This window comes from Esox lucius, chromosome 12, assembly GCF_011004845.1.
Source record: "Esox lucius isolate fEsoLuc1 chromosome 12, fEsoLuc1.pri, whole genome shotgun sequence".
NCBI lineage: Eukaryota > Metazoa > Chordata > Actinopteri > Esociformes > Esocidae > Esox > Esox lucius.
Genome location: NC_047580.1, coordinates 17,705,548 through 17,717,689, shown reverse-complemented (window position 1 = coordinate 17,717,689; position 12,142 = coordinate 17,705,548). Strand labels below are relative to the sequence as shown.

Genomic DNA, 12,142 nt, shown 5'->3' with positions numbered 1-12,142 from the left:
ATTGTAATTGACAGAGTGAAAATAGCAGCAAGTGGCATTGATTGTGCTCACACAATAAAATGTTGCGGTTTATATTTTGCAGATAAATTAGACGAGTGTGTGTCTGTGTGATTTTGTAAGGTTAGAGACTAGGATTACCACATTTTGATTTTCATTCCTTATTGATATTGAATTATGCTAAACACAATATCCCCCTATTGACAACTCATTGTCCTGCTGTTGAGCAGCTGCTGAGGGCAGTGACAGGAAGCCAACAGAAAGGCTGTATGCATTTGCCACAGTACTGCCATCATTCTGCTCCGAGTGGATTTCTCACAGGAGATTAACATTTTACATACCCTGCAAAACATGTTGTTCAAAATACCTTAAAGCTGGAATAATTCGTTTCAATTGACATTTGTCGATTATGTCGATTTATGAATGGCCGTTATACAGAATAACAATTGATTATTGAGGAATAAAACTTATGAGCTTAATTTAACTGTTATAGCGCATAAGAACTCCAAAATATAAGCTTGTTTATTTTGTTAACAGAACACCATACCGTCTTAAAACATGGTAAAAAGTATATTGGATGTTCAGGCCTTGATTTCATATCCATGTCCGTGAATTTGGTAGTAGGTGCATTTCTCCAGACCTCAGTAACCAAAATAGTGGGGTGACCGCTTTGCAAATGTTCAAATGAAGGATCCAGCTTTAAGAGGCACCTCTCTTGTACATCCGCGCAAAAGAGGGGGACAGTGGGGTGGAGGTCCTAATACAAACCTAAATCTAAATCATCAATGATGAATTTACGTCGCTATTTACAGAGATTGCATTAAGTCAAGCATATTTGCTGCTCATATACCCTGGCATCTCACAATTTCAAAACCTGCAATGCACACTATGGAATGCTGACGGTGTCTCCCGAAGCATATTGTTGACGAAAAAGTATCTACATAAAACAGAAACAAGAAGAAATAATACAAAAGGACCACAAAAGTTTAGCAAAAACATACATACCGTCTTTTTCCGTTTGGACAGATGCACGCACCCAGACGGAGTCCTCTGGATGTCGCGCCTGGACAGCACAAACCGATCCGGAAAGAAATGTTAGCAAAGCAGAGCCAGTTTAGATTTAGGCGCCTTTTCATTGGTTCACCATCGCTCGTTCTCCCTTCCTCACTTCGTTGCCTAGGTTCGTGTGCGCTACAGCGTCTCGTGGCGCTCTCACTTGACACCGGTTAATTAATTAATTAAAAATAGCCTACCTTCATTGGCTGGCCATATTCAACATATTCCTCATCTGTATAAGTTGACCAGTCTTTGATATTTCGGGAGTTATTTATAGGCAACTCATCAAACAGATGATTTTGTTTTTTGACATTAAATACACAGAAGCTGGCTTCATAGTTACCGGGGCTCTCTTGTAAATTCTCAGACAAAGCCAATGAATAATTCAAAACGAAAAGACCAACAGCTATGCAATATAATTTAAATATATATAACTACATATATAAACTGAGCTATAGCTTAGGACAGCTATAATTTAAGTATTTAGTCCATAGCAACATGCAAAAACAACATCCAGAAATATTGTGAAATAACAGAAATAGTGATTCTCTGATACTCAGTCTCTGCTACTTATATGTAAATTCCACTCGTTTCGTGTTTACGCTCACACTTTGCCCCTGAGATTGATGTATTTGATGTAGATTGTATATATTGCATAGATCCAGAACCTACACTGCCCTCTTGAGGAACTTGAAAGCAAAGGTACAGTCTGGGACTCATGTTCCGGATCAACCAAATGACATGCACAGCGTCTTAATTCAATTACACATGGTTGATAAAGTCAGTTCCTCATTACTATTCCAAATCAAAGTATGGACCATTTCACACCTAGTGCTTAGGAACCTTCTGGCATTCTGAAATGGGAATAAAATAAACAAGATAAAAGGAGCATTCTGTAAGGCACATGTGTGCTAAGAAATTAAATAGCTATTAAAGCTTTATATTTATAATATCACAGGCTATAAGTAAAATCCAAGAATATCCATAGAGATGTTTACGTGGAAGTCAGACCTTAATATGACCTCGTAAAAAAACATGAACCACAACGAGCACTCTGGACAAGCTCTGCTGTGGTCTAATTGAGGAAGGTTCACACTGTGACTCTCCATTTGCTCAAATTATAGGACATAGCATCTGCTACTACAATCAGACAACACAACAATGGCCATTGCCAGTACATCACATCAGCCAATCCTGAACATGGTGGGTTGAAAATCAGAGGCGTTGATCCGGTGCTCCCAGCCCGGCGAGTCCACGGAGACAGGGACCACAGCGTTTGTTCCAGTAACCAGGCAGTCAATTCCACAGTACGGTCCATTCAGGTGCATGTGTCCAGTCACATGTAGCGTATTAGCTGCGTACAACTATGTCATTTCTAATGTCTCACTAATGTTCTTTGAACTATGTTTCTTCAAATCCCTGCAGTAAATGGCTATCAGTGGAAGGCTGGCCCCAGTACAGTGAATTGCAATAAAGCATCCATCACACTCAGCCTACCCTCACACCTAATAACAGCTAATCATCCAGGACTGATTAGTTCCCTGAGGTACATTATTAGTCATCATGTACAGTAAAGTGATAAGCATCCATTTGCACGTTCCCAACCTAATGATACCGAAAAGACCTGAGGGGAAATCAATAGTGGCTTTATGTGACAGTAATGCTCACGAATCAATACTTGGTCATTCACATAGTGTGTCAAGCTGACACCACAATCTACTGAGGAGGTTTATTGAACAAAACACCAGTACAAACGGATTGTTCAGAGTATTCACCATGAAGCATACAAGCATCATCGCACGCCAGGTGGCATCAATCCAACGAGACACGTGTCCCCACAATGACAAGAGCAGTCATGCTGTCTGACAGAATGACACACAAGACCCAAAGGTACATCCAGATTCAATCATTCAGACTGGCTTTGTTAATGCCTAAGGTAATGGTCCGTTGGTTCAACCGACAGTCTTGCATCTGAATCTGCTTGTACAGTTGCAGTCAAACGACTAATTGTGTCATATCTTCTACAATTACACCAAATCCTTGTGATTGTGATGGGCTGCTTGTGTCTTAATATGTCTCAGATTTGCAGTAGTCAAATAGCACACTCACTTCAAGCTGAAAAATAAATTAAATGATGAAATGATTCAGTGAAAACAAGTGCCAAGAAAAAGTGCAACACGTATTCCCTGGACATATAAGTAGACCCCAACCCCAAATAAGATCCTTCAAAATAACACCTTTTGAAGTGCTAATTAACAGCCAAACCCCACACACACACAGAAATCATATTAGGAGGTAGCCGCTTCAAGCTCAATCACTGTATGTGTGTGTAGAGTATGTATACGTTACAGAGGAGCTAGTCTCACTTCTCAGCCATGTTAACCTTTCTTTGATATTAGAATTGTTCAAGTATGACCTGGCTTTTCTGAATGGAATTCGGTATTAGTAAACAATGCCTCTAAATTCACATCCTATTCAAAATATAATTTAAAAACAGCAGCAAAATAACACAACATAACAATATTTTGCAATTTGTTGTCAGTGTCACACACCCTGAGAATATTGACCTTCAGGAGTCGGAGCAACTACAGCAGCTCCGTCGTCCCCTCTATAAAGCCCTTCTCACCCTAGGGCTCTGAGCTGCACGCTAAACATGCTAGGCTGCCCCTCCCTGGAGGTTCCTGTCATAGTTCTCCTGGCATATGCTGACACGCTGGGTGAAGTACCCGGGGTCAGAAATAGCCCTGAGCAAGTCGTTCTGGACCAGGCAAAGGTCATAGAGCTCGGAGATGGAGGCTGTGCGGGTCTCTGAGCTGCCTCGGTCCAGGAACACCTATAGAAGCACGGACAGAAAACCAAAACACCATGTGAGGATATTTAAAGCGAACAACAACTACAGGAGTACATAAGTCTATGACATTGAAAATAATCAATCATCCGAAATAGGGCTGTCACGATATCAGATTTTCACTACACGATTATCTTGGCCAAAATAATTCACAGTAACGATATTATCACGATATCTGTAAAGAAATGTGTCAAATTCAACTTCAACTTTGTGTTTTTATTTTGTTCTCTTTTTGGCAAATTAATTACATTCAAAATTTGAGTGTATGGAGGTGAAGAGAGTCTGTAACCATAACTATACAAATAAAAAAAATACAAGTGTACAGAAAGAACAGTCACACTTAATGGATAATGAAAAGGCAACCAGATGAACTGGTAAACAAAATATCCACAAGGTCTAACACCGAGAAGGGTTCGTGGAAAAAAAAACACTTTCACCTAGTGAATAGGCTATGAAAAGGCGTTAATTCAAATACCAGTGTTTAGATTCAGAGTCCTAGTTTGAGCACATGAATAAGCCATTGAAGAACCGAGAGGAGTTTTGGGAAAAATACAACATCCTTTTTTGCATGTAAATGGCGCATTTTGCGGAACTCTCCCGGGGGTTCTAGTGGGGCTAACGTCTGTACATAGTTCTCCTTGTTTAAGCACATGCATGGCTTGTCTATAAGGGACATGAATGAGGTATCGAAAAACCGAAAGGAGTTTTTGGAAAAATACAACGTCCTTATCACGGTTATCGTCAATACCGGTATATCACGACAGCCCTAAACTGAGAACACATTAACCGAGAAGAAAAGCCTACTTTCGGATGGACGATGGTGTCCTTGTCGTTTTGTCGAATGTTGTCGTCAATGAAGATGTGCTGTACATCCTGGTCAAAGGGGTCCACCCAGAGAGGCTTCCCTCCCAAGATGGAGTAGGTGTTTCTGGCCCACCTGCAGAGATTAACCAGGGTCTTGACTACATGACGACACTAACATCTTCAATACCTATACATGACTAAATTACAGATTCATAATCATATTTATCAGCTATTTATCAGCTTTTCAAAAAAACTAGGGAACATCCTAGATGCCAGAGCACTTCATTTCTAGCCAGTAATCTTTTGGTAAAGGTCTACGCACCAATCAAAGTGGTCCTGGAAGCCTCCGAGGCCTTGGACGGAGCTGAGATAGCGGTATAAGGCCCGCTCCCCGTCACGGGGGGACAGATGCTCCTCTGCCCGGGCCAGTACCGCCCCCTTCACACTGCAGCGGATCTTTCCTGGTGTCTCATTCACCATCAGCTTGGAGGGGAAGGAGCACAAAGAGGGCAGTTCCCTGTAATGTGACATCCATATTCTATCTGTTATGCTTGTTCTTTTAAAGTCTCTGTATCCGGTATTGGAAATTAGTGATGGGGGAACTATTTCAGGTCCATTTTTAGATATTATATTTGATGGTAGAGTACAGCGTATTGTTTGGTCAATACTACAAAATTATATTTGTGTAAGCTGCACCTGCACTTAAATTCCAGTATGTTTTACTTCATAACTTGTGGTATGAAAGCAAATTGGCAGGAAGCCAATTTGCTTTTCAGCACTTATTTGTTGACTGATTTATTGGAACCTGTGGTGAAGATTTGCAAGTATGTATATGAAAATGTTTCATGGATGTTTCCTGCTTGATCTTAAACTCAATATATGAGGTAAATCTAATTTTTAACAGAGGTAAAAAAAATAAAACAATACAGTTTTAGCCTTGTGCTAGAGGCAGACAGATTTTGCTAAAAAAAATTTAAAAAATCCTGGGACCTGGCAAAGGTCATTATGCCATCTATTCTAATCAGGGTCCCATGGCCTTTGGAAGCAAAACTGCCCTACAACACCACATCGACCTATCCAATAGAATTCACTGGAGCTTGTGGCCAGAAATCTCTATTTTTGACTCACCCATGGAACCCGGTTTTAATCACACTTTCAAATATGTTTAAATTAAGGTTTCTTCTGGGAAGATCCAAGAGTACAGAAGCTTTTTGGCATGTAGATGGTACTTCATTGGTCATTTTGGCACCTTTTATTTAGTAAAGTTTTAGTCATTTGATTAAAATATTTGGAAGTTTAAGTTGTTTCATCTGAATAATGATTTAGCCTAGTCAATATCCTAATGACGAATGCAGTGAGCCATGTTAGTTAACAAAAAGCTCTTTTTGAGTCAAATCAAGTGTACTCTCTCAATAACATACAGCGCACATACAGTGGGGAGAACAAGTATTTGATGCACTGCCGATTTTGCAGGTTTTCCCACTTAAAGCATGTAGAAGTCTGTAATTTTTATCATAGGTACTCTTCAACTGTGAGTGACGGAATCTAAAACAAAAATCCAGAAAATCACTTAATCACTTTAATTTGCATTTTATTGCATGACATAAGTATTTGATACATCAGAAAAGCAGAACTTAATACTTGGTACAGAAACCTTTGTTTGCAATTACAGAGATCATACTTTCCTGTAGTTCTTGACCAGGTTTGCGCACTGCAGCAGGGATTTTGGCCCACTCCTCCATACAGACCTCCTCCAGATCCTTCAGGTTTTGGGGCTGACGCTGGGCAATACAGACTTTCAGCTCCCTCCAAAGATTTTCTATTGGGTTCAGGCCTGGGGACTGGCTAGGCCACTCCAGGACCTTGAGATGCTTCTTACGGAGCCACTCCTTAGTTGGCCTGGCTGTGTGTTTCGGGTTGTGCTGGAAGACCCAGCCACGACCCATCTTCAATGCTCTTACTGAGGGAAGGAAGTTGTTGGCCAAGATCTCACGATACATGGCCCCATCCATCCTCCCCTCAATACGATGCAGTTGTCCTGTCCCTTTTGCAGACAAGCATCCCCAAAGAATGATGTTTCCACCTCCATGCTTCATGGTTGGGATAGTGTTCTTGGGGTTGTACTCATAATTCTTCTTCCTCCAAACAGAGCAAGCGGCGTAGTGTGTTACTAATAGTTTTCTTTGAGACTGTGGTCCCAGCCCTCTTCAAGTCATTGACCAGGTGCTGCCGTGTAGTTCTGGGCTGATCCCTCACCTTCCTCATGATCATTGATGCCCCACAAGGTGAAATCTTGTAAGGAGGCCCAGAACTCTTCCTTGAACTTCTTCCATTTTCTAATAATTGCGCCAACAGTGGTTGCCTACGCACCAAGCTGCTTGCCTATTGTCATGTAGCCCATCCCAGCCTTGTGCAGGTCTACAATTGTATCCCTGATGTCCTTGCACAGCTCTTTGGTCTTGGCCATTGTGGAGAGGTTGGAGTCTGTTTTATTGAGAGTGTGGACAGGCGTCTTTTATACAGGTAACGAGTTCAAACAGGTGCAGTTAATACAGGTAATGAGTGGAGAACAGGATGGCTTCTTAAAGAAAAACTAACAGGTCTGTGAGAGCCGGAATTCTTACTGGTTGGTGGGTGATCAAATACTTATGTCATTCAATAAAAGGCAAATTAATTATTTAAAAATCATAGTGTGATTTCCTGATTTTTTTTTTAGATTCCATCTCTCACAGCTGAAGTGTACCTATGATAAAAATTACAGACCTCTACATACTTTGTAAGTAGGAAAACCTGCAAAATCGGCATTGTATCAAATACTTGTTCTCCCCACTGTATAGTATTGAAACAGGAAATAAAAAGAACACCCTCCAAAGTGCATAACATAATCCTGCAAAATGTACTAAAATAAATGAACAATACAACATCAATTACTTTGACAGCCGTTCTCTAATATTATTGCCACACCACGCTCGATTTGCTTGAGACAGATTCTATACATTCTGTACACCAATCAGCCATAACATTATGACCACTGACTAACACTGATAATCTCATCATCATGGCACCTGTCAGTAATTGGTATATATTAGGTAGCAAGTGAACATTCTGTCCTCAAAGTTGAAGCAGGAAAAATGGGCAAGCCTAAGGATTTTAAGCGACTTTGACAAGGGCCAAATTGTGATGACTAGATGATGGGGCCAGAGCAAAACTGCAGCCCTTGTGGGGTGTTCCCGGTCTGCAGTGGTAAGTACCTATCAAAAGTGGTAAAAAAGCGGTGAACTGGCGACTTGGTCATGGGTGGCCAAGGCTCACTGACGTGTGTGTGGATCGAAGGCTGGCCCATGTGGTCCAATCCAACAGATGAGCTACTGTAGCTCAAATTGCTGAAAAAGTTCATGCTTGTACTGATAGAAAGGTGTCAGAACACACAGTGCTGTGTATGGGGCTGCGTAGCCGCAGACCAGTCAGGGTGCCCATGCTGACCCCTGTCCACTGCCAAAAGCACCTACAATTGATTAAATTAGCTTTGGTCATGCCAATTCTGGTGTCGATTAGGCAGACATTTACAGATTAGAACTCTCTCTAAGGCAGGTTAGACATATCAAAATGCGCTTAAACACAATTAACAATATATTGTATAATATTTGCAAATAGAGACAAAAAGTGATAGTCTGTCTGAAGAACAGTTCAGAAAACCACCTTTTTGTACAGTTAAGGTATGACAACATCTCACAAAATAACTGACATTTCATTAATACATTTTAATCCGGCCTAAACCAGTTAGGTTTATTCCTCTTATCAGGTTCACTCTCCACCCAAGGTTGCCCACCTGCATTTTACAAATACCTCTTGACTTTTTTTCACCCATGGCAATGTTCTGCTGGGAAACCTTGGGTCCTGCCATTCATGTGGATGTTACTTTGACACGAACCACCTACCTAAGCATTGTTGCAGACCATGTGCATTCCCTGATGGCATTGGCCACATTCAGCAGGATAATGTGCCCTGCCATAAAGTAAAAATGGTTCAGCAATGTTTTGAGGAACACAGCAACGAGTTCAAGGGGTTGACTTGGCCTCCAAATTCCCCAAATCTCAATCCAATCAAGCATGTGTGGGATGTACTGGACAAACCAGTCTGATCCATGGAGGCCCCACCTCGCCACTTAAAGGATCTGCTGCTAATGTCTTGGTGCCAGATACCACAGCACACCTTCAGAGGTCTAGTGGAGTCCATGCCTCGATGGGTCAGGGCTGTTTTGGCAGCAAAAGGGGGACCTACACAATATAGGGCAGGTGGTCATAATGATATGGCTGATCTGTGTATAGGTTCTGAAAGTAAAACAATACTTTCCAAGGGCACTGTATATTGTAATTTTGTAACATATTTTAGTTAATGATTCAAGGAAATCAACCAAAATGTGCTAAATTTAGGAAACTCTAGCCGCTTACAATTACTGATCTCAGTAAAGTCATTTTTCTCAGTAAAGTCATATTTCATTTCACCATATGAAATAAAAGCCTGGTATGTAGGCAGCGTCCAATTATAGACTGGGAAAGATGATGACCCCAGTACGCAACAAAGTTCTGCAACTCTCCAACTGTGGCCTTTGGATTCTTCTTTGCCTTCTGAATCATCTTCCTAACTCTACATTGGGTTAAGATGCACTATTGTCAGTTTATAACTGTTCCACAGGCATTTCACTTTGGCATTACTGCAAACCACTGTTGCTAGCTAAAATAATTAAGTTCTTCTTACTGATTATAAAAGTATTGCCAATAATAGTGCTAAGTGGTATATTAGGGAATTGTAGGTATGTTTGTATACATTGCCTGATTTCATGTGTTTTTTTTCCATGGTGATTGCCATGAAAAGCCAACAACACAGTTCCTTAAACTAGAGATGTACTTAAAAAGTGAAATATTGCTAAGATTTACTTTGGATTCATATTATTTATAAGAATCCTTTGGGGTGCCAATCATTCTGACAGCTATCTTTGTGAGAGAAAAAAATTCTGAGCAATTGAATGATTATAGAATATAGCTTTACATTAGACACATTAGATAAAAACATAGCTTAATACCTGTGTTTTATATAGCCTTTTGTGCTTAGCCTTTCATAGGGTGCCAATCATTTTAGAGGTGACAACAGCCTTTAACAGTAGACAGTCTGAATAAGTGATCATATGGGAATGTCTTGTTATTGCGGCTAACTGTGTTCCGTGTCTGCCTATGAGCCTCCCGCTGCAGAAATCGATGTGTTTTCGCTCCAGTAAGCTAACAGGTACAAAAAGCCTGAGGGGGCTGAGACCGGCCTGTAGGAACACTCTAAACCCAGGGGAATAGCACCACTCAGCCACACTAAACCTCACAGTGAGTGACCTTCTTTTGAGTTTGCCTTAAAAAGCTCTGTTCCGGGAAGAAGCTCACATATGACAGCTTCGACCCATGCAATCCACTGCCACCACATTAAACATGTGAATACACACAGCGGTTAAGAGCTAGTTCATATTTTATGTGTGTCAAGTCCCCCACCATAGGGAGAGTTATGACCTGGCAAACTGAAGGCTGAGGAGGAGAGACCATTTGGGATTTACCCTCTCAAGGTAAACAGACTTGGGCTGAGCGGAAATATTGATCCGTTATTGTGAGGCGTGGTTGACATCTTCAGAGGGAGAAGAAAATCACCATTCTCAAAAGACTATGACTCAATCTGCACAGAAAGCCCTCTCAAAATAAGAAGTTTTAATAAGTATTCCTAATGGAAATTATTGGCAAAATAGCTGAAAACAGTAATGATTGTGATAAGAGCAATGTGCCTTTAACATATCGCAGAAAACAATTGCTTGTCAAAATGCTACGACAAAAGTACCTTTTGCTATTTTCTTAATGAAATTACATTCAGCATCACACCTCAACCACCACCAAAAGCAGCCATACCTTCAGGGCTGGAAGGTCAGGGAAGAGTGGGTGGGAGCCCTGCGAGAGAGCTTTGGACACAGCAGACAGCACACGCGGAAGGTCTGAGCCAAAGGTACGGAACAGGATGGCAAAGTCCCTTCCCTCCGCTACCAGATCTTTTAGTAGCTGGAAGAAGGAGGGCAGGATCCAGTGGTACAGCTGTCCATCCTCACCCTTCACAGCCAGCTCCTTGTCCCACTGTAGCTCCTGTGGCCATCGCAGCATTGCCAGGTGCTCGTCCAGCACACCCCGGAATCGCCGACCTGCAGCCGAGCTGGTGAAGCCTGGCACCCGGCCAAACTGGGAGTAGTAGCTGACAGCCCCCTCGCATGGTGGGAGTAGAGAAGGTGAGTCACTCATCCACTGCCACTTACCTTTAACAGAAATAGACAATCACTCTAATCACTGGCATTATGACGGCAGGACGGCACAAACAATAGCAGGATTATTATTTTACGTTTTACTACACTCAAAGTGGGACATTGCTCCTCGGAAGAAAAAACATTTTGGAATATTTTTGTTTATTGTAGAAAAATTCGACTATTTCTTCTAAATAACACATTAACACAGATAGCCCAATTATGACACTTCAATCATAAACCTCAAAAAATAGGATGTAAAAATATCTTGATTGCATTAGTCAATAAAAGTGGGGAAAATGATCAGAAATCAAAAGTGGGCTGTCAGCATATGGATGTCGCTTATTCATGCATCCTGTCTGAATTACCTTGTTTAGTCATTTGTCCCCATGTTACAGTGGAAATAAAATAATCCAACGCTGCAATTGTTCCTTGATTTGTCACAGCATCAGAAACCAAGATGGTGTTATTGAGGTCAACGTGAAGCACGAGCTTTTTTTCCCTGAGAGACAAACCATGAGGGACCGACACTGTCAGGTCTTCTTCAGTGGTATTACCATGGTGTCCATTGACATTTCCATTGGAGTGTGACGGCTGCTTATCACACAGTTCATATGTATTACAACTGTCTTCTTTGTTTGAAAAATTATTATCCGACATTCTGAACGATCAAGGTCAAAACCAAATTGTCTTTAATTACGCCCAATTTAAGTCAAATTGCCAGCGTATAGCCGATGGGTTTAACCAGTTATTTACCTGATCGGTTGTTTAGCTAGTACTTTGTCTTTGGCTAACGTTTTACGCAAAACTGTAACGCAAAAACGTAGATGTGTAGTTATTACCTGGCTACATTGTTATTAGCGAACTCGTTTTGAAAACATTTTTAAAAAGCAATCGGCGTCAACTAGGCGGTAACAGAATTCCACCTTACCGGCTTTTCAAGTTGACGACTCAACTGCAGCAAATGTAAAGTACATGTTTGTCTTTACTTCCGCATTCTGAAACGATGCTTCTTCTTCGTCTCAATACATTTTGTACCAAACGCCACCTACAGGTTTCTGGCTGGAGGACCATCAGTTACATCGAAAAAAAATATTCGGTCAAGAATTAGACGTCAA

The 12,142-nt window shown here is 41.2% G+C and overlaps 2 protein-coding genes across 4 annotated transcripts in view; both read right to left on the bottom strand.

The window, feature by feature from the left end:
- Positions 1-1,383, bottom strand: part of klhdc8b (kelch domain containing 8B) — a 103,299-nt gene extending 101,916 nt beyond the window's left edge. Inside the window, exon 1 of the mRNA XM_010900011.5 lies at positions 1,003-1,383. The gene's annotated coding sequence lies outside the window, so the exon portion shown is untranslated. The remainder of the gene's footprint in view (positions 1-1,002) is intronic.
- A 1,347-nt stretch (positions 1,384-2,730) lies between these two features.
- On the bottom strand, positions 2,731-12,042 carry si:dkey-32e6.3. Of its 3 annotated transcripts, none has more exons than XM_034295684.1 (5): positions 11,956-12,042; positions 10,645-11,039; positions 5,028-5,188; positions 4,706-4,838; positions 2,731-3,886 (listed from the first exon to the last, which is right to left on the bottom strand). In XM_034295684.1, the coding sequence occupies exons 2-5, from the start codon at positions 11,023-11,025 to the stop codon at positions 3,710-3,712; spliced, it is 852 nt and encodes a 283-aa protein (XP_034151575.1). In that variant the 5' UTR covers positions 11,026-11,039; positions 11,956-12,042; the 3' UTR covers positions 2,731-3,709. The 3 variants fall into 3 exon arrangements, with proteins under 3 accessions (XP_034151575.1, XP_034151574.1, XP_034151576.1); XM_034295683.1 differs by having other exon boundaries at positions 11,393-12,032; XM_034295685.1 differs by having other exon boundaries at positions 10,645-10,989; positions 11,393-12,031.
- Between the last annotated feature and the right edge of the window lie 100 nt (positions 12,043-12,142).

Coding starts and splice junctions, on each gene's coding strand:
- si:dkey-32e6.3 (XM_034295683.1), bottom strand. CDS start 11,684: ATGTCGGATAATAATTTTTCAAACAAAGAAGACAGTTGTAATACATAT. Junction 11,040..11,392: donor GGGACAAATGACTAAACAAG/GTAATTCAGACA, acceptor TTTCTGTTAAAG/GTAAGTGGCAGTGGATGAGT. Junction 4,839..5,027: donor TTCCAGGACCACTTTGATTG/GTGCGTAGACCT, acceptor TAATCTCTGCAG/GTGGGCCAGAAACACCTACT.